This window comes from Somniosus microcephalus, chromosome 13, assembly GCF_052327205.1.
Source record: "Somniosus microcephalus isolate GS21.2 chromosome 13, FLI_Smic_1.0, whole genome shotgun sequence".
NCBI lineage: Eukaryota > Metazoa > Chordata > Chondrichthyes > Squaliformes > Somniosidae > Somniosus > Somniosus microcephalus.
The window spans coordinates 17,167,443-17,193,255 of NC_140999.1; the positions used below are offsets into that span (position 1 = coordinate 17,167,443).

Consider the following 25,813-nt stretch of genomic DNA (forward strand, 5'->3'; position numbering starts at 1 on the left):
ACAAGTGACAGAACCAAATGACATTCATATCTGACTGGGCTGGTGCTTATGAAAAGAATGGTTCCGAAGGAGCCTCCTAATATCTTAGAATTGTACAACAGAGAAGGAGGCCATTCGACCCATTGTGCCAGTGCTGGCTGTTAGAAAGAGCTAGCCAATTAGTAATAACTACAGAAAACGCTGGAAAAACTCTGCAGGCCAGGGCAGCATCCGTAGAGAGAGAAACGGAGTTAACGTTTCAGGTCGATGACCTTTCGTCAGAACTGGAAAAAAAGCAGGAAGAGGGATAGATTTTAAAGCAAGTGGGGGCTGGGAAAAGGGGGAGGGGATGAAAGAACAAAAGAGAAGGTCAGAGATAGGATAGAAAGCAGGAGAGGTTAAGAGACATTGAGAGACATTAAGAGACATTCAAGGAATAAAGGATGGCTCTAGATGAAGTGTGAATGGCCCTGGCAGAATGAAGGACAGCTGCCATGTGGGAGGGAAGAAAAAAGCCCAGACGAAAGTGTGGATTAAAAAAAAAGGGAAACTAATAAATATATATATATATATGATAGGGGCCGAGGTTATGATCTGAAATTGTTGAACTCTGTGTTGAGTCCAGAGGGCTGTAGAGTGCCTAATCGAAAGATGAGGTGCTGTTCCTCGAGCTTACGCTGAGCTTCCGTGGAACAATGCAAGAGGCCGCGGACGGTGAGGTCTGAGTGGGAATGGAGCAGAGAATTAAAGTGACAGGCCACCGGGAGCTCGGGGTCCCCCTTACGGACTGAACGGGGGTGTTCCGCAAAGGGGTCACCCAATCTGCGTTTGGTCTCCTCAATGTAGAGGAGACCGCATCGTGAGCAGCGATGTGGTCACGAGAGCTGTGCTTTGATGGTGTTTATGGCAGTGCTTTTTCTGGTGCTTTCTTGAAGCCGGTGAACCAGGCTAGGGTATCGCTTCCGCAGGTGCCAGCAACTTCATGGCTGAGCCACGCTATTCAACCGTCAGACGGGATCACGGCCTAGCCTGAGTCTCTCCCCACCTTCATTCTTGGAGTCGCTGGTTGGCGATCTTGAGTGGGGACGCTGATGGTTTTTTTTTTTTGTTCCCCTCCTCCTTAGCCGAGGCGGACCAATTGTACCGCCCCCCCCTGTTGCCACGGCTACCTCGCTGATCAAAATCTTAAGATCTTCCTGTGTCTGCATTAAGTGTTGCACTTGACAAATGAGCCACCCGAGGTTCTACCCTCTGTTTCTCCAAGGCACTGCAGTGGAGAGAGCCATCGATGGGAGATAGGCCCCCATCATTCTGCAGCACTCGCCCCAGCTTGTGTCAAAATAGGAAGTGCTTCGATTACAGACAGCGACAGACAGGAAAAGACCTTCTGGTCCATCCGGCCTGTCCCACATAATTGTGATGCCGTGTGCTTGACAATATATAGACTCCGCACCCCACCCAAAACCATGTGATCTCCTGGCAGAGGCGAAAAACCAGATAAAAACTCAGGCCAATTATATGGGGGGGGAGAAAAACCTGAGAAATTCCTCTCCCACCCCCTCAGGCAATCAAAACTATTCCACGGGACCACTCTGACCCTAATGCTATGCAGTACCTACCCTTTATATGAGGTGATGCAGACTGTCGGCCATTGATACCGAGCTGGAATTACATGTCTTTTTGTTTAGTAGAGCCACAACTGCTGAGATCTAAATAAGGCGTAAAGCTGGATGAGGTATTTGAGGGAAAATAAACAACGCTGCAGGTGCTGAATGGCCTAAACAAACAAATCAACAGGCTCTTAACAGTTAAAGAGCGTTGATGGCAAACATCCCGGTCAGATGAGGTGTATTTTTCCATCACTGTGACGGCTCACTTGCTCTCTGCCATTGCGCAGGTGTGGCTCCAGGAGAAAGAAGCGGCTTTGTGTTTTCACGCTTGATCGGTTCAGGTCCTGTTTCTCATGGATTTCCCTCAGTCTAGCTTGTTTAAGAGAGTTTTGGAAACATTGGAACTTGAGAAGGGAGGCTACCGGGAGGTCACAGAAAGCAATGATTTTCAAAAGTGCCGGTGTTTGTTTGGATTAATCCAGGTGGCTGTGCTTAAGAGTGTTTGATTAGTCCACTCAATGCACTTTTACTGAAGGGATTTCATTTGAAAGGACAGGCTGTCTTCTGCAGGTGACAAAGAGATTTAAGCTGAGGAACCCATATTGCTACAAAGCACAACCAAGGTTAAAGCTGAAGGATATTTTTATCATCAAAAGTGCTTGTGTTTTTTTTTCCTTCATTTTTCCCGTCCTCTCCTGCGGTTTGTTTTTTCATGTAGTGGATTGCTACCAACATGCTAAATAAACCTTGTCACAGCTCTGCCTCATACCGTGGTTTTTGTACAAGATTTCCATCAAAGATGTGTAAACCTACACCCACATCTCCTAATGTGTATAATCCTTATACATTGAACCACGCCTCCCGCATCTATAATCTTCATACCCAGAGCCTCCCCAATATATAATCTTCATACCCAGAGCCTCCCCAGTATATAATCTTCATACCCAGAGCCTCCCCAGTATATAATCTTCATACCCAGAGTCTCCCCCCCCAATATATAATGTTCATAGCCAGAGATCCCCCGCCCCATCCCACATCTATAAACCTCATACCCAGAGCCATGCTCCCCCACATATATGTTCCTCATACCCAGCACGCTCTCCCACTAATTTTCCAGACAGTTTCTCTTTCCATCTTTCCTGAAGGCGTTGACTTCTTCCTCTGGTACATGGGCGCCAGGAGCCCTCCATCACCTTTCCTGAGAAGGCATTATTCTTGTGTGAGTCTTGACATTGAACATCAACAGACTATTTGACTTTGGGGGTATCAGGACCAATGTTCCCTTTAAGGAGAAAAACGCGTGTATTTTGAAGAATTTTGAAAAGGGATTACCGGGAACGTTGATTGGGACCAAGGCTGCCCTCACCTGATGGTGGGATCTGCTGATTATGCCCTGCCTAGCCTGGTGGTGTGGAGTCCAATTATTAGTGCAGCGATAATACTTGTATTTATATAGGGGGCTAAATTCGGTTGATTTGCGCCTACTGTTAGCACCCGCGAAATTCAGCGAGAGGTTAGGGGCGCCGTTAACCGTTAGCGCCGCGTGGTGCTGCGCTGCTGGCAATGACGTCATCACTGTGCGCAGCGCCCCGCTCGCGCCCCGGCTGTAATATTGGATGACGGCCCCCCCCCCACCGACTTACCGCCGGACACTATGTCCGCCGGGGTCAGGGGGTGCCTACCTGCGGCCGGGGCGGCGCTAGTTAAAGGGGAGGTGGCGGGCGGCCATTTTTGTTGTTGGCCACCTGCCCCCATCGCTGTCCCCGGCCCCCGGGAAGCCCCACCCCCCGCGGGGTGCCGGTTGCTCTCCGTGAGCTCGGCACTCCTCTTGAGTGCCGGGCTCGTTTGCCGGCACTCCCGATCCCTGGTGGCCCAGCTGGGCGCCGGGACGCGCTGCGCCAGGCCCCTCCCCTTTAATAAGGGGAGGAAGGCCTGCAGTACCACGGTACGACGTGCCTCGGCGCATGGTGCTGTGGCACGTAGAGCTGCGATATTGGCTCGCAGCGCCCCAAGAGGGATGTGGGGCGCTTCCAGTAGCGCCCCTCCTCCCTCTCGGGGCTCTACCTAGGGAAATCGGCCACGGGGATGCTAATTTAGCGCCCCGGCGAAGGTAGGGCCCCTACACAATTTTTACCCCATAGTGTCTTATTGTGTCAGAACATTTCACAGTTTAACTCTGGAGTGCGGTGACTTGTGTAGGCCAGCAACAATCCACCAACAGCAATGAGATGAAGGAACGGTTACTCATTTTTTGGTTTTATTGGTTGAGGGAGGAATGTTGGCCAGATTGCCAGGTGAAACCCCTTACCTTCTTTGAATAGTAACGTGAGATCTTTAACATCCACCTGAGCAAACAGACGGGATCTCAGTTTTAATGTCCCACCCAAAGGACAGCAGCTCCAGCAAGGCAGCCCTCCTTAGGTACGACACTGGAGCGGTAAACCTCAAGTCTTGGTGTGAGGCTCAAACCTACAAGCTTCTTGACCCAGAGATGAGAGTGTTACCAACGGAGGCAAGCGGAGAGTGTAGAACCTCCATCACTGCCCTGGCTGAGATGTGCTAACTCAGCACAAGACTGGGAATTGAAGCATAGAAGATAGGAGCAGGAGTAGGCCATTCGGCCCCTCGAGCCCGCTCCGCCATTTAATGAGATCATGGCTGATCATCCAAATTCAGCACCCGGTCCCTGCTTTCTCCCCATATCCCTTGATCCCTTTAACCTCAAGAAATATATCCAACTCCTTCTTGAATATATTTAATAAATTGGCCTCAACTGCCCTGTGTGGCAGAGAATTCCACAGGTTCACCACTCTCTGGGTGAAGAAATTCCTCCTCATCTCAGTGCTAAATGAATTGAATCTGAGACCTGCCTCGACCATATGATCAGCTACCTACGGGGTATGGTAGTTTAGTGGTTGTTATACTGGACGAGTATTCCAGAGACCTGGCCTAATAATCCAGAGAATTTGAGGTCAAATCCTGCCATGGCAGTTTGAGAATTTGAATTCCAATTAAAAACAATCTGGAAATCAAGAAATGGTATCAGTTTCAAAGCGGCCAGGAAGCTGTCGGATTGCCGTAAAAACCCAACTGGTTTACTAACGTCCTTTAGGGGAAGGAAACTTGCCGTCCTTACCCATCCTATATGTGACTTCAGGCCCACACTAACATGGTTGACTCTTAGTTGCTCTCTAGCAAGCCGCTCCCAGCGGTTCAAGAAGGCAGCTCACCGCCACTTTCTCAGGGCAACCAAGGATTGGGCAGTAAATGGCTGGCTTGCCAACGAGGCCCACATCCTGAGAATGAAGAAATTTTTAAAAAACTGATTGAACTACTGGCATTACTTTTGCATTTGGTGCTGCCAGTTCCTGACATCTCGATCTCGTGCAAGCTATACTGGCCGGACCTTTTAAGACTGATGGTCATGAGGATCCACTCGGTACGGGCTGAATCAGCACACAGAACTAAGCGGGGATTCATCGCGGTGACATTATGAGGCAATGCTACGTCATTGGTACTTTTCACCCACTCAGCGGCTAAGCTATCACAGGCAGTGTACTTTTCAGTGTCTAGTTCAGTGGGTTTTGTTTCACACACTCTTCAAGTACAAATGTAGCATAGCCACACATTTGGGTCAGTTTCCTGAGGGGCCAGGTTTGCAACATAAAAGCAACTAGCTTTCTGGATTTCAATAGGCCTCGATTTTAAAATTCTCATCCTTGTTTTCAAATCCCTTCATGGCCTCGCCCCTCCCTATCTCTGTAACCTCCTCCAGCCCCCCCCGCCCCCCCCCCCCGAGATATCTGCGCTCCTCTAATTCTAGCCTCTTGAGCATCCCTGATTTTAATTGCTCCACCATTGGCAGCCGTGCCTTCAGCTGCCTAGGCCCTAAGCGCTGGAATTCCTTCCCTAAACCTCTCCGTCTCTCTACCACGCTTTTCTCCTTTAAGATGCTCCTTAAAACCTACCTCTTTGACCAACCTGCCCTAATTTCTTCTTATGTGGCTCGGTGTCAAATTTTGTTCGATAACGCTCCTGTGAAGCACCTTGGGATGGTTTACGACATTAAAGGTGCTATATAAATGCAAGTTGTTGTTGTGGGTTGCTAAGGATGCACGTTTGACAAGAGAAAACGGAGACTTGGGACAGTATAGAAACATAGAAGGTAGGAGCAGGAGTAGGCCATTCGGCCCCTCGAGCCTGCTCCGCCATTTAATGAGATCATGGCTGATCATCCAAATTCAGTACCCTGTCCCTGCTTTCTCCCCATATCCCTTGATCCCTTTAGCCTTAAGAAATATATCTAACTCCTTCTTGAATATATTTAATGAATTGGCCTCAACTGCCTTCTGTGGTAGTGAATTCCACAGGTTCACCACTCTCTGGGTGAAGAAATTCCTCCTCATCTCAGTCCTAAATGGCTTACCCCTTATCTTTAGACTGTGACCCCTGGTTCTGGACTCCCCTGCCATCGGGAACATCCTTCCTGCATCTAGTCTGTCTAGTCCTGTTAGATTTTAGTATTCAGACGATTAACACATTTCAATGTCCTTGTCTTTCCCCAGAGTAAATCTGTGTCTCCCTCCGACAGTCTGCCAGCTGAAGACAAGCACAGAGGCTCCCTCGACTACAGCACCGATGGCAAGAAGAGGAAATGTGACGACAAAGACTCGGTGGGACATTATGTATGTTAAAGAGCTCATTTCATTTAGCCAGCATGGTAGTTACAACACCACCATGAGCAGGAGACTTGAATTTGAATCTCAGTCTCACATGCAGAATGCCAGTTCTCCAGAGGCCAGGTTTCGCTGGTTTTTGAACAAATATACACAGTTTCTTTCCCACCCCTCGCCCCCAGAGATACTCGCAGGCTTCCTGTGGCATTGCTTGTCGTGAATCAGAGCATATGCTGCTTTACAGCAGTAGGGGTCTTATCAACAAAGTGCGATGACGAAAATGTGACAAGAACTAAGGGTGACACTTAAAAAGGAAAGTGTGTGTTACCCGCAATATTTTAAATATCATTAGACCTCCCAGGGTGTTGCTCGGAGTGAGTCAGAGGGTACACTGTTTGATAACAATAGGGTTGAATTGAATTGAATTGAATTGACAGGGAAAATGTCACCTGAAGTAAGTATAGGAAATGCACGCTATCTGCGCGTCTTTTAATGTATCGTAGACCGATATGGATATGTATGTATAGATGAACAGAAAAACAACACAGGTGAATACAGGTCATTCACTAACTTGTGTTGCATCTTCATTAACTTTAAAAGACCCGGTATAGTGGCCAGATGTTTCCCTACTGTCTAGGGAGAGTGAGCCCGACGCGTCGCTCTGCTCCTTTTATCCTTAAGTCGGGCGGCCAGTCTGCAGAACCCCAGTTGCTGTATAATTGTAAATGTGTGAAGCACCACAGAAATCACAGAAATCACAGAAACCCCACAGTGCAGATAGAGGCCATTTCGGCCCATCAAGCCTGCACCGACACATATCCCACCCGATCCCCGTAACCCCTATACCAACACATAGCCCACCCTATCCCCGTAACCCTACGTATTTAATCCCCCTAACACTAAGGGTCAATTTATCATAGCCAATCAAACTAACCCGCACATCTTTGGACTGTGGGAGGAAACCGGAGCACCCGGAGGAAACCCACGCAAACACGGGGAGAACGTGCAAACTCCACACAGACAGTCACCCGAGGCCGGATTCGAACCCGGGTCCCTGGCGCTGTGAGGCAACAGTGCTAACCACTATGCCACCGTGCTGCCTCCCCACCTCCTCACATTTATTTGTATTTGTAGACCCACATTTTCTACCTAATCCCCTATGCCCGGAGGGCCTCTGGACCACAGAATATAGCTAATAAAGGGAGACGCATGTGTCTCTTGTTGGCTGCATTTCTGTGTAATGTAATAGTGTTGCTTGTGAGGCCCAGGAATCCGGTTAAATGCTCCTTCTGGAATGGTGTTGTGGCCCACACTGTCCTGTTGGCAGATTAAGAATTTTAGGCGTGAAGATGATAAATGAAGGATAGCAGACTAGAAGCTCCATGTTTGCTGTTTTGTTACTTATCTCTTGTTAAAACACTTTTAAGTGCGAAGTGTGGATTTAATTCCCTTGAAGTGTTGCGCTATCAGGGAAAAAAATGATGTAGGTGTATTTTGTGGGATGTTGTTAGTTTTGAGGATTGCGATCGCTTTTCACTCCCAAGGTCAGGTGTAGTACAGACGTCTGCAGAGGGAAGCTCACTCTGCTCTGTCCCACCCTCAGGAGTGCACCCCCAACAGCAACAGTGCAGGTTTTTCCAAATCCTTCACCAAGCATTCCACAACCTCACTGAGTAGCATTGGCAATTTAGGGCGGCCACAACTGGGTTGAGACTCCAAGCCCATTTGATGTCAGACCCTTTACCACCAACAGACAGAGCAAGCTTTCATAGAAAACATAGAAAAATAGGAGCAGGAGTCGGCCATTCGGCCCTTCGAGCCTGCTCCGCCATTCAATATGATCATGGCTGATCCTCTATCTCAATACCATATTCCCGCTCTCTCCCCATACCCCTTCATGCCTTTTGCGTCTAGAAATCTATCTATCTCCTTCTTAAATATATTCAGTGACTTGGCCTCCACAGCCTTCTGTGGTAGAGAATTCCACAGGTTCACCACCCTCTGAGTGAAGAAATTTCTCCTCATCTCAGTCCTAAATGTCCTACCCCGTATCCTCAGGCTGTGACCCCTCATTCTAGATAACCCCAGCCAAGGGAAACATCCTCCCTGCATCCAGTCTGTCTAGCCCTGTCAGAATTTTATACATTTCACTGAGATCCCCTCTCATTCTTCTAAACTCTAGTGAATACAGGCCTAGTCGACCCAATCTCTCCTCATGCGACAGTCCTGTCATCCCAGGAATCAATAGTCAGCCTGGGCTTGATTCAGACCTAGCTCCTGGAGATAAAAAAACCCGGGTCAAACCAGGTGAACCACTCAGTCCTCGGTACTGTGTTTAACTAGTTCCATTGTCGTAAACATGGGCGAGAAGATTTCCTCTGATTGCTGTTTCTAGTGAAATCATAAACCCAATCTTTGAGAATGCTTTTCCGGTTTCAACAGAACCAAGGAACATGAAAAACCTTGAACTAGGTTTATAATGTTGTTAACCTATAGTGACTAGAAGGACATTTCCCTGTCAGGACAGTACTCACTGTGAAACCACAATCAAGATTGGGTACAGTAGCACAGAGGTTATGTTACTGAACTAGTAATCCAGAGGCCTGGACTAATAATCCGGAGCCATGAGTTCAAAATCCCACCATGGCAGTTTGTGAATTTGAATTCAGTTAATTAGATAAATCTGGAATAAAAAGCTAGTATCAGAAATGATGACCAAGAATCTACCAGATTGTTGGAAAAACCCCACTTACTCACCAATAACCTGCTCTTTGATGCTCAGTTTGGGTTCTGCCAGGACCAGTCTGCTCCAGACCTCATTACAGCCTTGGTCCAAACATGGACAAAAGAACTGAATTCCAGAGGTGAGGGTAATTGCCCTTGATATCAAGGCAGCATTTGACCGAGTGTGGCACCAAGGAGCCCTAGTAAAATTGAAGTAAATGGGAATCAGGGGGAAAACTCTCCACTGGCTGAAGTCATACCTAGCACAAAGGAAGATGGTTGTGGTTGTTGGAGGCTAATCATCTCTGTCCAAGGACATCGCTGAAGGAGCTGCTCAGGACATCGCTGCAGGAGTTCCTCAGGGCCATATCCTCGGCCCAACCATCTTCAGCTGCTTCATCAATGACCTTCCCTCCATCATAAGGTCAGAAGTGTGGATGTTTGCTGATGATTGCACAGTGTTCACTTCTATTCGCAACTCCTCAGATAATGAAGCAGTCCATGCCTGCGTGCAGCAAGACCTGGATAACATTCAGGGTTGGGCTGATAAGTGGCAGGTAACATTTGCGCCACAAAAGTGCCAGGCAATGACTATCTCCAACAAGAAAGAGTCTGACCACTTCCCCATGACATTCAATGGCATTACCATCGTCGAATCTCCCGCCATCAACATCCTGGAGGGTCACCATTGACCAGAAACTTAACTGGACCAGTTACATAAATACTGTGGGTACAAGAGCAGGCCAGAAGCTAGGTATTCTGCAGTGAGTGTCTCACCTCCTGACTCCCGAAAGTCTTCCCACCACCTACAAGGCACATGTAAGGAGTGTGATGGAATACTCACCATTTGCCTGGATGAGTGCAGCTCCAACAACATTCAAGAAGCTCGACACCATCCAGGACAAAGCAACCCGCTTGATCAGCACCCCATCCATCACCTTAAACATTCACTCCTTCCAACACCGGCATACCGTAGCTGCAGTGTGTACCATCTACAAGATACACTGCAGCAACTCGCCAAGTCTTCTTTGACAGCACCTCCCAAACCCATAACCTCTACCACCTAGAAGGACAAGGGCAGCAGGCGCTTGGGAACACCACCACCTCCAAGCTCCCCTCCAAGTCACACACCATCCTGACTTGGAAATATATCGCCATTCCTTCATTGTCGCTGGGTCAAAATCCTGAAACTCCCTCCCTAACAGCACCTTCACCACACGGACTGCAGCGCTTCAAGAAGGCGGCTCACCACCACCTTCTCGAGGGCAATTAGGGATGGGCAATAAATGCTGGCCTTGCCAGCGACACCCACATCCCATAAAAGAATAAATAAAAATCTTTATTTTCCTAGTTTAGTGGAGTTAAAAACCCTTCTATGTTTCATTGACCTCATGTGACACTGCCTTTAGTTCCAGTTTGTACTGGCTTTGTACCGTACAGTGTGATATCATCAAAGCATCCCAGCACATTCACAAAACTAGTTAAAGAATCGGCAAAAGAGAGCACCAGAATTAACAAGTGTTTACTGTCAGGGTAGATGCAGAGAGGATGTTTCCCCTCGTGGGGAAATCTAGAACTAGGGGGCATAATTTCAGAATAAGGGGGCACCCTTTTAAATCGGAAATGAGGAGGAATTTCTTCTCTCAGAGGGTCGTGAGTCTTTGGAATTCTCTTCCCCAGAGAGTTGTGGAGGCTGGGTCATTGAATATATTTAAGTGGGAGATAGACAGATTTTTGAACGATAAGGAAGTCGAGGGTTACGGGGAGCGGGCAGGGAAGTGGAGTTGAGGCCAAGATCAGATCAGCCATGATCTTATTGAATGGCGGAGCAGGCTCGAGGGGCCAAATGACCGACTCCTGCTCCTACGTCTTATGTCAGACGTTTTTATGTTCAGTTGGCTCAGTTGGTAGCACTCTCGCCTCTGACTCAGAAGGTCGTGGGTTCAAGTCTCACGCCAGAGACTTGAGCACAAAAGTGCCGGACTGACCGAGGTCCCGTCCATCCTCTCGGATAGATATAAAAAATCCCACCACACTATTCCAGGAAGAGCAGGGACATTCTCCTGGTGTCCTGGCCAACATTTATCCCTCAACCAACACTTGAGAGAGATGATCTGATCATCATCACATTGCTATTTGTGGGACCTTGCTGTGTGCATATTGACCGCCATGATTCTTACTACTTAGCATACCCACAGTATACACTAAACACGGTGGCATAGTGGTTAGCACTGTTGCCTCACAGCGCCAGGGACCCGGGTTCGAATCCGGCCTCGGGCGACTGTCTGTGTGGAGTTTGCACATTCTCCCTGTGTTTGCGTGGGTTTCCTCCGGGTGCTCCGGTTTCCTCCCACAGTCCAAAGATGTGCGGGTTAGGTTGATTGGCTATGATAAATTGACCCTTAGTGTTAGGGGGATTAAATATGTGGGGTTACGGGGATAGGGTGGGATATGTGTTGGTGTAGGGGTTACGGGGATCGGGTGGGATATGTGTCGGTGCAGGCTCGATGGGCCGAAATGGCCTCTATCTGCACTGTGGGGTTTCTGTGATTCTGTGATTCTTCTTCTCGGGCAGTCCCTCGGGACCGAGGATGACTTGCTTCCACACTAAAAATGAGTTCGCAGGTGACTGATGAGTCCAATGCGGGACCTGCAGTCTCTGTCACAGGTGGGGTAGACGGTGGTTGAAGGGGCGGGTGGGTGGGGTGCTTGGGTTGACGTGCGCTTCTTCCGTGATTCTTACATTACCACGGTGACTGCACTTCAAAAGTACTTCCTAGGTTGTAAAGCGCTTTGGGACGTCCTGAGGTCGTGCGATATAAATGCAAGTCTTTCAGACTGTATAGCCACAGACTGTCCTCCCTGCTTCGCTCAGTGTCACACAAATCATGTAACATATGCTGACTAAAAACGATCATGCCAACATTAACCCAGAAATATACAAAAGTAATTCTTTTTTTCAGTGAGCACTTACATTTCAGGACAGATATGCTTGTGTTACAGTTTCAAATTCCCACGGGAATCTTGTTAGTGCTAACTACATAATGATTTCTTATTAAATTGAATGGGTCACACAGCAGTGGGCAGTCTCACAGCCCTTGTTTGTCACTGTGGTTTCAGAAATCTCATTTTATACAGAAAGGGAAAATGTTAAAGTGGCACAGGTCGTTTTTAAAAAATAATAATAATAATTTCCCCTCATATCAATGAATGTCGCGTTGTCAAGGGAAATCGTCAGTCGGGAAAAAAACCCACTGCGCACAGATAAAGCTTCTTAACCTCATTTCCTGCTCATTTGCACAATTGAGACCCCCATTGTTCTGGCCCCGGACCTAACCAAACTCCCGGCCTGCCTCCTGTGTGCTTACTGTATGGCTGCGTCTGAATATCCCGAGGCTTTTTGAGTGTTTCCCAGGCCCTGCAGATAATGGGGTGATGGGGGTGCCATTGTGCTTAACTCAGTCTAATAACAAAGCTTTAAGCAGCCTTGTTGAAAAGGCCTGTCTGCCTTAATTGGTTTGTCCTGGAGTTACTAATATTGTGCGTTTACTATCAACAGTCCGCGCCAACTGTTAATTCAAGGCTTTTTCGCTCCTTAAAAAAAAAAATTTCAAGTGGAGTTGAACTGCTAATCCGCTGCGGCTGCTATTTAAACTGCGAGTGGTCTGAGCAAGCTGCCTTCCCCCTTGATCTGGGCAATCAGACACTGAGCCTCTTCCCCTCTTTCCCCACCATGTCCACGGGCAGTGCGCGCTACAAGTGGCTGGCGCGGTCCCGTCACTGACCCCGGCATAAACTGCTGCCCTCACAAGGAACTGACGCACACAAAAACCCATGTTAAAAGCTTCTTCTTAGGCAGTCCCTCGGAACCGAAGATGACTTGCTTCCACATTAAAAATGAGTTCGCAGGTGACTGATGAGTCCAATGCGGGACCTACAGTCTCTGTCACAGGTGGGGCAGACGGTGGTTGAAGGGGTGGGTGGGGTGCCTGGGTTGACGTGCGCTCCTTCCGCTGTTTGCGCTTGGCTTCCGCTTGCTCCCGGCGAAGAGACTCGAGGTGTTCGCCGCCTTCCCGGATGCTTCTCCTCCACTTTGTGCAGTCTTGGGCCAGGGATTCCCAGGTGTCGGTGGGGATGTTGCACTCTTTCAAGGAGTCTTTGAGGGTGTCCTTGAAGCGTTTCCTCTGCCCACCTGGGGCTCTCTTGCCGTGTCGGAGCTCCGCGTAGAGCGCTTGTTTTGGGAGTCTCGTATCGGGCATGCGGAAGAAGTGGCCCGTCCATCGGAGTCATGTTAAAATAGCGTGCAGTTTATTATCCTGTGTTCTATGATGGTCTTCTTCTTGAATTGGTGATTAGAATATATTGGGGGTCACTCTGACCTTGGGCGATACTGTAAATCAGGCAATGTTGGACCAACACGCCCGTTACACATCTCTCCCGATCTTCACTTCCATCGACTTTGATACATCGGAAGAGATGTGTAATGGGCGGCTGACCCGATATCGCCCATATTATAGTATCGTCCAAAATCAAAATTACCCACAAAATGAGCCCCGTGGGGATGGAGAATATTGAGATCTGATTTCTTTTTTTGAGCGATATCAGTTCAATAAGGCATCACAGAGGATGCGCCAGAGTGGAATAATGCAGCTTTTGTTGCACAATGTCCCACATATCAGGTTCTTGTCTCATTAAGGAGGAAGCCAAGGGCGAGGTTCAGCCTCAAAGGCAACCAGCTTAGCAGTGGTATCCTTGCTATGCCATAGAGTGGTAGTTGCCTCACTGTCTGCTATCTCATTCCCATTTGCCATGTGGTGTGGTACGAAGCAGAGGTGGGTGCTTTCTCTTGACACACGCCGCTAGGAGTGGGGTCCTCAAACAAACACCTTTGACCTGTGAACATCACTAGCCCCCATATTTGTTTTGTAGTGCGCTGCTGTTCCCCATTGGAGGGCCAACAGATCGGAGATGTTGTTTTTCTTCTATTCCGACGGGCAGTTTAAGGTACGATGAAAAGTAGGCCTCTGGACACCATTAGAAGTGCGGAGTTCGCCTTATTTATATTGATAATGTGTCACTGGTGACGCAAATGCTGTTGTCAGTACTGCATTCACCGATATAAAAATGACACAAGTCTGGGCTGTCCTGCATCATGCTTGCTGCAGAACTCTCTGATAAGGAATAGATGAGAACAGCCTAGAGCGATTCTCCTGACCCTCCTTCCCCTCCCTATCTCCTCCAGCCCTACAAACCTCCGAGATCTCTGCGCTCCTCCAATTCTGGCCTCTTGCGCATCCCCGATTTTAATCACTCCACCATTGGCCGTGCCTTCAGCTGCCGAGGCCCTATGCTCTGGAATTCTCTCCCATAACCTCTCTACCTCGCTTTCCTCCTTTAAGACGCTCCTTAAAACCTACCTCTTTGACCATCTACCCTAATATCACCTGATATAGCTGGGTGCCAAATCTAGTTTGATGACACTCCTGTGAAGCACCTTGGGACGTTTTACTATGTTAAAGGCGCTATATAAATGCAGGTTGTTGTTGTTGCTGTTGGCATATGCCCGGCCTACCCGCGGTGCCCTAGCTGAGATCTGCAACCTAAGGCACTGACCCATATCCAATCATTCCATGGCACAGCACATTGGTGCTGTGTCTCCTTTGCCAACTCCCTATCTGTATAAAGGGCCCTTTCAGTTTTTACACTGGATAGGAAATGGTCCTTGCATGTGCTGCATAAACACAGCGACCATTTCCTCCTTCAAACCTCTCCGCAGTCTTTGCTCGTTGGCACATAAACACCACAGAAATCCATTTAAAGGCGTGATTAACTTTAATTTAGTGCCTCACGCCACCAAATAACATCGTTTAAACAGCATCACAAGGCTCGGTGTATGTCTTGGAAGAATCGATTCAGCCTTTCTCTCGAGCGCTTGTCGCTGTCAGACTTGCAGCACTGCCAGCACATTACTGCCCTCTACTGGCGACCACCAAATGAGCTGCAACTTCACTGCTGAGTGCTGAGCAATTTATTTCTCAGTGTCAGCCCCACCATGACTTTATTAATCTTAACGATCAAACCCTGCTCATCGTAGAAAACACACAATTCACTTTGCTGGCGTTCCTTTTCGACAAAGCTGAGCCAGGTAGCAGCAGTTTAATATGAGTGAGCCTCAGACATGGCAGCTGTCGCAGAGGGCCTGACTATTGTTCTTCCTGTTGTCCGATCGCTGGTTGTTATCGATGGTGTGATTGGCATCAAGTCAGTATATCTAGAAGTAAAATCCTAGTATGTGTTATTGTCTCGCTCAGTGTCGGGCCTCCTGGTTTCTTGTACAAGCCCAACAACAACTGGCATTTATTCTGTTGCCAAGGTCCTAAGCTCTGGAATTCCCTGCCTAAACCTCTCCGCCTCTCTACCTCTCTTTCCTCCTTTAAGACGCCCCTTAAAACCTACCTCTTTGACCAAGCCTGCCCTAATATCTCCTTATGTGGCTCGGTGTCAAATTTATATCTTTTAATACTCCAGTGAAGCGCTGTGGGACATTTTACTACATTAAAGGCGCTATATAAATACAAGTTGTTGTTGTTATAAAGCACCTTTAACATAGAAAGATGTCTCAAGGCGCCTCACAGACTCGCAATCAGAAAGAAAATGGATCTTGAGTCGAAAGGAGATATTAGAGGCGTGACCAAAAGCTTTGTGAAAGGGCTGCGTTTTACGGAGGGTAGTAGGTGAGGCCAGCATTGGACACATGGAAGAATCACCATGTGGGTGAGGTGCCACGCTGACTGCACCCATTCAGCTGTACCCCAGCAGCAGGTAACAAGTACTGGAAAAAAAAAACTGGGGTGACCAAAAGCCAGTGGGTGCCAACTCCGGCACTGCTCTTCGGTACCTCGCCTGTCTGTTCTCAGAGCAACATTAGTGTAGGCCTGGGCCCAGCTCGCCCACCTACCCTCTCTGTACGGCCTGTGTGAGATTGGGAGAAAATAGTTTTGAAAATAGCGAGTGTTGTGCGCACCAAAAAATAGAGACCAAACAGTGTAATTCCCACAAATACACCCGCCCTGAACCTAGATCCCAAACTGGTCAGTAAATCTTTGTGAATTGGCTGCTTTCTAAGCCTCTATTGTTGGCTTGACTCTTGAGGCCAGTGACCCTTCTGATTTGGTTGCTAAGGAACATGACTGCAGGCCTGTGGTAGCAGCTATTAACTTCAATTTGAATTGTAAGAGGAAAGGGAAAAAAAAATGGGAAACGGTCCAATTTAAAACGCCCCACACAGAGTGCCGCTGTAATGACTACTTTTTATTACCGACCTATGTGGGCCAAATGGTGATTTGGCCCAGGAGGTGATGAGCAAATCCAGGGCCTGCAATGGGCTTAATCACAGCCAAACGGCTAATCAAACTGCTGGCAGGAGCCAGCTCTTGTTACCCTTTGTTGAGGAGGCTTCTCGGCCAGTTACGATAAACTGATGATGTAACCGGGACATTGTAAACAGCTCGATTAGAGCACAGATCATTTGAAAGGCAGTTTACAGTTCTTCCAGAGCGAGGGCTGAAGGAGCACAGAGAGCTACAAACACAGCGCGTGTTTGATGAAAGCCAAGTACAGTACACGGCTAAGAATAGTGATAGCTTCATTTTGTTTGGGAATTATGGCCTCTTCTTTTTAACAGCCGGCCTCCTATCCAGATATGTAAGATTAAATGCCCTCTGTTATAATAGTAGACGGTTCATTATAATCGAGCAATCTGATTGGCAGGCCAGTAGGCACTAATGCACAGTCGAAGTCTGCGTTCTTGTAATCTAATTTAAATATTGTGCGGCTGTGCACAGCTTTAAAGGGGCCGTACACCACGGAGGACTCAATCTACTGCAGGACATGTATGCTGCAGTAAGGGAGCCTACTCGTTGATTGAAGTACTCACTTCTCACCTCATGCCTCGATCAGCTATGCGTGTTGTATTCCAGTAATAAACTTGTTTGTTCATGTACCGCACTTGCCTGATGTGCTGAAAGTTCTATTAGTGATTCTGTTTGCTGTGGATCACACGACTGGCTGTATTCATTTCATCCAGTGTCCCATTCAGCGACACGATCAAATTCAGCCAGCCTTGGCTTGTTTCCCTGCCCACCCACCACCCCCCCGCCCCACCGAATGTCTTTTTTTCTCCTGAAGGCACTGACTGGTGTTGCCATTCGGTTCTGTGGGCAGCGGCCACCTCCAGTGCCTTACCCGAGTGGCCATGCTGCCACGTGTTAGGCTAGATAGAGAGTGTCACCGGGCATCACAGCGAGCCTGATCAAATCCTCACCTGACACCAGCGCGCATGTACTTTCCAGCAAGAGTCACTAGATGGAGAAACAAGGAGCAGGAACCTTGACTCATCTTCCCTCCCCTAAACCAGGAATACGTAGGCCAGTACTTTCACCTCACCTATTGCCCAAGCCAAGACCAACATACTCAGCACAGAACAGAATTCTCAGTAGCACACTGGGCACTGCCTTTAACCACTAAGCCATCGGGGGAGTGACTCTAGATTTTGGTAATGCATTCCTTTGATTTATTAATATAGAATCTGTGTATAGCACATTTGTCCCATCGTGCCTGTGCCGGCTCTTTGAAAGAGCTCTCCAATTAGTCCCACTCCCCTGCTCTTTCCCCAGAGCCCTGCAAATTCTTTCCTTTTCTAGTATTTATCCAATTCCCTTTTGAAAGTTACTATTGAATCTGCTTCCACCGCCCTTTCAGGCAGCGCATTCCAGATCACAACAACTCGCGCTAAAAAATTCTCTCATGTCGCCTCTGGTTCTTTTTCCAATTACCTTAAATCTGTGTCCTCTGGTTACCGACCCTCCTGCCACTGGACAGTTTCTCCTTGTTTACTCTATCAAAACTCCTCAGAATTTTAAATCTCCCCTTGACCTTCTCTGCTGTAAGGAGAACAATCCCAATGTATTTTTGCCTTTCATTTCTTTATGCTCCTGCCCAAAAATGTGCGCAATTTGCTTGCTGGTCTAGTAACCTGCTCTGAGGCCTCGATCACTCTTGAACGTCAGTATGCCAATGTAGGACTCCCACAGTCTGTGCCCCCTCCCTTCCTGGGAAGAAGCCCTTGCCTCTGCTCTGTGACGTCCCCTCGATGGTACGGACAAGATTGAGAGCTCACCGGGAGGGAATTTGCAGGTGTGACACCCTACCCTACAATGTTGTGGCTCGCTTGTCAGTCTTTGTCCCTTTATTCTGTTATTTCTGTGTTTGCGGTTAGATACACTAACAAGACAGAAAGAAAATGGGAAAAAGAAGCCGGGGCACAGCAGCTGCTCACTGGCTGGCAGGATAGCGTGTGCTCTGGAGCGGTAGAACATGTCCGCAGTTCTCCGATTTCTTCCGCGCTGTTGTGGGGGAGGGGGGAAGGGGTTTGCCAAATAGCGGGCTTCCCAAAGGGAAGGAGCGATAATTGGAAAGTCACCGACCAACACCCTTGTGAGCCTATTCGCAACCAGCTTACAAAAGACTTGGCTGATCGCTGGGGGCCCTGGCTGGCTCCTTACCCTCATGTCCAAGTTATTGGATCTGGTGTAGAGAGACAGTGCCAAAACATCGGAAGGAGACACAAATCTGCAATTCTCTCCTACATGGCTCTTATGGCTTCCGCACTAAAGAAACCAATCGCTATCCAGTGGCTCCTGTTTGAAATTGCATGTGAGTGGCTATTGGGAGAGGTTAGGGTCGGACTCTGCTGTCCACTGATAGACAGTGGGATAGAAATTCGTCTTGGGGCAGCATCGCACAGGCCGCCTGTTATGCTCCCCGCCCGGTATACAGCTCCACTGACTTCAATAGAACTCATTGATGAACGGGATGTATAATGGGCAGCCGATGTGATAGCGCCTGTTGTGCAACATCGCCACAAGACGCTTTTCCACCCCAGTATATCATGCATGAAGAGTGGCTACTTGGGCGAGGTACAGGAGGGTGGTTGCCGCCCATCAGACCGTGGGGAGTCAGCGCCTTTGGGAGCAGGGGGGGGGGGAGAAGTGGGCGGGAGGGACAAAACCGTGATACCAAGGTCTCCAATCAAGTACATTTGGAGTGTAGTCACTGTTGTAATGTAGGAAACACAGCAGCCAATCTGCGCACAGCAAGTTCCCACAAACAGCAATGTGATAATGACCAGATAATCTGTTTTAGTGATGTTGATTGAGGGATAAATATTGGCCAGGACACCGGGGAGAACTCCCCTGCTCTTCTTCGAAATAGTGCCATGGGATCTTTTACGTCCACTTGAGAGAGCATAATGTCTCATCCGAAAGACGGCACCTCCGACAGTGCAGCACCCCTTCAGTACGGCACTGGTGTGTCAGGTTAGATTTTTGTGCTCAGGTTTCTGGAGTGGAGATTTGAACCCACGACCTTCACAACAAGTGTCAGCAACGTTGCATCGACGTGTAGATAGATGCAAAATCGCAAATAAATCCGTTTCTACCCAGGTGGCGGTAACCACAAGCAATTAACACTTTTTAAAAAGTAAATGGACAGAAACATTTGCGGGCTGGCGTTCTGAGTCTGTGCACCTCACTCACTCGCCAGGCATGATGGAAAACCAGATAACAGCCTGCCCACGATTTCCTGATATGGGCAAGGCTCCACGCTCGCAGTCCGAGCTCAGAAAGTGATCCTCTCAGAACCTCAGGAGTTGAAATCGTACTGTGAAATATTAGCAACAAACACATTAGCGTGTCCTTGTCCACTGTTTTAAGGTGGAGTTATTGATCTGTTTAAAATCAATTGGCTAATGTCCCTATTAAAATAGGGTTGGGGGGGGGAGAGGAATTTCATACAGACAATCTCAACACATTGGTTACTGATACTGCACAGCACATTATTATGGTCCTTGTTTTTCTTTGCCTTTTGGTAGCCTCTTACATCTTTTTCTCTTTTATAATCAGGACAGTGATGGCGATAAGAGTGATGATAACCTGGTTGTGGATGTTTCAAATGAGGTTTGTATGCATTTTTGTTAATTTTGCTTTTTTGCCATTTTCAGTCTTGCGAGTCTGTAATACTAAAAATGATACAGTTTGATTTTGAAAACAAACATATAAAATAATGTAATTGGTCAGAAAGCATACTGATATATATATATATGATTTTTGTTTTCTAAGAATCTGATGAAGGCTGAGGGGGTGACCTAATAGAGGTCTTTAATTTATGAAGGGGTTTGATAAGGTAGACATGGAGAAGATGTGGTAGCGAGTTCCACATTCTAACCACTCTCTGGGTAAAGGAGTTTCTCCTGAATTCCCTATTGGATTTATTAGTGACTATCTTATATTAGTGACTATCTTATATTAATGGTCCCTAGTTCTGGTCTCGCCCACAAGTGGAAACATCTTCTCTACATCTACCCTGTCAAACCCCATCATAATCTTAAAGACTTCTATCAGGTCACCCCTCGGCCTTCTCCTTTCTAGAGAAAAGAGCCTGTTCAATTTTTCCTGATCGTTGTAATCTCTCAGTTCTGGTATCCTTCTAATAAACCTTGGACCTTCTCCAGTGCCTCTATATCCTTTTTATAATATGGAGACCAGAACTGTTCATAAGAACATAAGAAATAGGAGCAGGAGTAGGCCAATTGGCCCATCTGATCCTAACCTCAAATCTTCTATCACTCTCCATCCACCCGAACCCATGTGATCTCCCAGGAGAGGCGAAAAACCAGATAAAAAACCCAATGGCCAATTTGGGAGAAAAAATCTGGGAAATTCCTCTCTGACCCATCTAGGCGATCGAAACTCGTCCAGGAGATCACTCTGTCCCTATATTTTCTACAGTTATTACCTTCTGTAAAGGCAATCTCCACCCCAGCCAGGAATAGGAATAAAACCATCTCCTGAAATCTAACACAGAATTAGAACACAAGAAGTAGGAGCAGAACCAGGCTACACGGCCCCTGGGCCCGCTCCACTACCCACAGGTTCACAGTATTCGAAGTTCATACAGCAGAGACCTGGGCTATCTCCGTTTCTGACCCTTTCTTTTTGAATGCAGGATCCATCATCTCCACAAGGCAGCCCATCCCACTCACCCCGTGGAAACGGGCTGGATAAGTTCCACCTTTTGAGAAAGGATGCACCAAGCAGCCCTGCGTCCCTGGCTTCCTCACGTAGCACACCACCCGCCAAATCCAAAGAGCCGGGCCTGGTAAGTAGAGCTCTCCTGCGTGGATTTCTCTAGGTTTTGAGATGAAGTGCGTGTCTGGGCTTTTGAGTGCTGAATGGCATCCGCAGCCTTCAGCTGTGGCTTAGTGGGTAGCGCTCTCGCTTCTGAGTCAGAAGGTTGTGGGCTCGAGTCCAACTCCACAGAACCTAGGCTGACACTCCAGTGCCGTGCTGAGGGAGTGCTGCACTGTCGGAGCTGCCGTCTTTCAGATGAGACGTTAAACCAAGGCCCCGTCTGCCCTCTCAGGTGGACGTAAAAGATCCCATGGCACTATTTCGAAGAAGAGCAGTGGAGTTATCCACGGTGTCCTGGCCAATATTTATCCCTCAATCAACATCACTAAAACAGATTATCTGGTCATTATCACATTGCTGTTTGTGGGACCTTGCTGTGCGCAAATTGGCCACTGCGTTTCCTACATTACAACACTTCAAAAAGTACTTTATTGGCTGTAAAGCATCCCGAGGTCATGAAAGGCACTATAAAAATGCGAATCATTCTTTCAGATTATTGACCTGTTGTCTTTGTGTCTCTTCTATATAATGATTTCCTATAAGTGTTTGATGTTCAGCAGTATTAACTAGAATCGGAGAATCAGATTGCTTCTCAACTCATTGCCCTCAGAATTAATTGTGAAAAGTACGTTCTACCTGGTGTTCTTATGGTTTAATTTTTGCCCCGTTTCGGGGTATTTTTAGTAGCACTTAACTTTAAATAAAATTCATCTCCTGCTACTGTTAAAGAATTTCAAGTTTTGTTCCCTTTCGTTAGACTGAGGTCCTGTTCAGGTCGATGTTAAAGATTCCACGGCACTGTTCGAAAAAGTGTAAGAGAACTCTCCCACTATTCTGGCCAATGTTTATCCCCTCAAACAACATCACCGAAACAGATTAATTGGTTATTGATCTCATTGCTGTTTGTGGGACCTTGCTGTGTGCAAATTGGTTCCACCTCTGCCAATAAAACAGCAGCGACTACACTTCAAAAATAATTCCTTGGCTGTGAAGCACTTTGGGACAACGTGAGGATGTGTAAGACGCTATATAAATGCGAGCTCTTGCCTTCCTTTCGTTGACGGCTCGGTGAGCAAACCCACCTAATGTGGTAGCGAGACAACACTTGGCCCCAGTAGAAGGGTTGGGGCCAGGGTCTCCACTCCTGATCACTATCCAGTGACCCGGCTGGAAAGTGTGCGTGTGAACATCGGGTGAGGACAAGATTGGACTTGACTGTGGTGCCCCCCGTGGTTAAATAGCCTGCCAGTTCTTGCTGTCTAGATTCACAGATGAAGAATGGTCTCTTGGGTGAGTCACAAGGGAACTCCGGCACCTTCAGGAGAAAATTGGAGGGGGAAAAAATAGGTTAAATTGTTTGCTTTTGATGGGGGGGGTGGCGGCATGGTTCTTCTACAGGAAACTCTTTTTTATCCGGCACCGACGGGACCGGCGTGGTGCCAGTTTATCAAAAAGTCCGGATTACAGAGAGTTATAGTTAAAAGGTACGAGAGTTCCGTACACAGCAACAAATCCAGGCTGCCCGGTTGCTTAGCAACAGGTGCAAGAAGCCCGGCCACAGACCAAGCGTCCCTGCAGAAACCCCCGATTACACAGCCAAGAATCAAGAAACGGCCACTAATGTGAAGAAAAACTTAAGTGAACCTACTCCTGAATTTTGCCGGTTAACCGAGATTTCCGGTTGTTTGGGTGCCGGTAAATCGAGTTTCCTGTAGTTATTTTTTTTTTAAACTTCAAAATAATATTGTCTAATAAATGCGCTGTATTGAGAATAGCATCCAAATGCACGGCAGAGACAGTACACTGCTTGGGCAGGAGGTGGAAATTCATTTGTAAGATGAATTGGCATTGATCTCACCATCGCTTTATCTACCTAACAGAATGAGAAGGCCACCACTCCAGTATCTAAATCTATCACCCCAACTCCCCGCAGCGACTCCTTGACCCCCGGCCCTAGCTCTGCGTCCAGACTGCGACAGATCTCCAGCAAACCCTCTGTGGATGCACTGGGTAAGATGTTTGTCCCCGTCCCTGAGGAAATGCTGGGCGGACTTTACACAGGTAGCGATGAATCTAATATACTGAAGAAAAAGGGGGAGACATTTAAGGGGGAGTGATTGCATATGTGGAAATGTGTACATGCATGTGATGATGTCCGTGCAGGTGAACGTGTACCTCAGCTTGAAGCTGTACAACAGAGTGAATGTGTTTGAGCACCTGAATGTGTACATTTGCAGGAATATGAATGTGTATCTGTGGCTGGAGTTATGTTGCTAATACTGACCTGAGACCAACTTATTATTTCAGTGATCGGTGGTCATGTAGACTAGTTCTATTGATGCTCACATTTCTTCAATGGTTCACTTAGACTGTAGTTATACTGATGCTCATATTTCATCAATGATTCAACAACAACAACTTGTATTTATATAGCACCATATAAATACAAGTTGTATATAAATACGCCTTTAACGTAGTAAAATGTCCCAAGGCGCTTCAAAGGAACGTTTTAAAACAAAATTTGACACCGAGCCACATAAGGAGAAATTTGGGCAGATGGCAGGAGGTAGGTTTTAAGGAGCGTCTTAAAGGAGGAAAGCGAGGCGGAGAGGTTTAGGAAGGGAATTCCAGAGCTAAGGGCCTTGGCAGCGATTAAAATCAGGGATGCTCAAGAGGCCAGAATTAGCGGAGCTCAGATATCTCCGGGAGTTGTAGGGCTGGAGGAGATTACAGAGATAGGGAAGTTTGTGCCATGGAGGGATTTGAAAACAAGGATACCCAGAATATCCAGCCTCTGACCTGCTCTTGTTGCCACAGTATTTATGTGGCTGGTCCAGTTAAGTTTCTGGTTAATGGTGACCCCCAGGATGTTGATGGTGGGGAATCGGCGAAGGTAATGCCGTTGAATGTCAAGGGGAGGTGGTTAGACTCTCTCTTGTTGGAGATAGTCATTGCTTGGCACTTATGTGGCATGAATGTTACTTGCCATTTATCAGCCCAATTTTGAATGTCATTCAGGTCTTGCTGTATGCTGACATGGACTGTTTCGTTCTCTGCTTCATTTAAAATTGAAGCGTTGCTTAACCGGGAGATATACATAGACTGTAGTTATACCGATGCTCATATTTCTTCAGTGATTTCAAAGCTGCTTCTGGGTTCCCGGACCTATTACACACTTTGGGCGTGAGCATGACCGCACGCCCATTCCTGCACATGTGTGCACAACTTTTTTTTTATTCGTTCCTGGGATGTGGGCATCGCTGGCAATGCCAGCATTTATTGCCCATCCCTAATTACCCTTGAGAAGATGGTGGTGAGCCGCCTTCTTGAACCGCTGCAGTCCGTGTGGTGAAGGTACTCCCACAGTGCTTTCAGGGAGGGAGTTCCAGGATTTTGACCCAGCGACGATGAAGGAACAGTGATATATTTCCAGCTCAGGATGGTGTGTAACCTGGAGGGGATCTTGGAGGCAATGGTGTTCCCATGCGCCTGCTGCCCTTGTCCTTCTAGGTGGTAGAGGTTGCGGGTTTTGGAGGTGCTGCCGAAGAAGCCTTGGTGAGTTGCTGCAGTGCATCTTGTAGATGGTACACACTGCAGCCACGGTGCGCCAGTGGTGGAGGGAGTGAATGTTTAAGGAGGTGGGTGAGGTGCCAATCAAGCGGGCTGCTTTATCCTGGATGGTGTCGAGCTTCTTGAGTGTTGTTGGAGCTGCACTCATCCAGGCAAGTGGAGAGTATTCCATCACACTCCCGACTTGTGCCTTGTAGATGGTGGAAAAGCTTTGGGGAGTCAGGAGGTGAGACACTCGCTGCAGAATACCCAGCCTCTGACCTGCTCTTGTTGCCACAGTATTTATGTGGCTGGTCCAGTTAAGTTTCTGGTCAATGGTGACCCCCAGGATGTTGATGGTGGGGGATTTGGTGATGGTAATACCATTGAATGTCATGGGGCGGTGGTTAGACTCTCGCTTGTTGGAGATAGTCATTGCCTGGCACTTATGTAACACGAATGTTACTTGCCACTTATCAGCCCAAGCCTGAATGTCATCCCGGTCTTGCTGTATGTGGGTATGGACTGCTTCATTATCTGAGGAGTTGTGAATGGAACTGAACACTGTGCAATCATCAGCTAACATCCCCACTTCTGACCTTATGATGGAGGGAAGGTCATTGATGAAACAGCTGAAGATGGTTGGGCCTAGGACACTACCCTGAGGAACTCCTGGAGCGAAGTCCTGGGGCTGTGATGATTGGCCTTCAACCACCACAACCATCTTCCTTTGTGCTAGGTATGACTCCAGCCACTGGAGAGTTTTCCCCCTGATTCCCATTGACTTCAGTTTTACTATGGCTCCTTGATGCCAGACTTGGTCAAATGCTGCCTTGATGTCAAGGGCAGTCACTCTCACCTCTGGAATTCAGTTCTTTTGTCCATGTTTGGACCAAGGATGTAATGAGGTCTGGAGCCAAGTGGTCTTGGCAGAACCCAAACTGGGCATCGGTGAGCAGGTTATTGGTGAGTACCGTTTCCGACACCTTCCATCACTTTGCTGATGATTGAGAGTAAGCTGATGGGG

The 25,813-nt window shown here is 47.7% G+C and overlaps 1 protein-coding gene across 14 annotated transcripts in view; it reads left to right on the top strand.

Annotated features, from left to right (window-relative positions):
* LOC147108095 (transducin-like enhancer protein 4) overlaps window positions 1-25,813 on the top strand; it is a 227,664-nt gene that overhangs the window by 164,568 nt on the left and 37,283 nt on the right. For 8 of the 14 annotated variants that reach the window (XM_086004562.1, XM_086004561.1, XM_086004566.1 and 5 more), the window contains 4 exons: window positions 6,155-6,274; window positions 19,951-20,004; window positions 21,053-21,205; window positions 23,118-23,298. In XM_086004562.1, the coding sequence (XP_085860688.1) occupies window positions 6,155-6,274; window positions 19,951-20,004; window positions 21,053-21,205; window positions 23,118-23,298 (508 nt within the window). The remainder of the gene's footprint in view (window positions 1-6,154; window positions 6,275-19,950; window positions 20,005-21,052; window positions 21,206-23,117; window positions 23,299-25,813) is intronic. The other 6 variants (XM_086004567.1, XM_086004574.1, XM_086004572.1 and 3 more) reach the window with 3 other exon arrangements.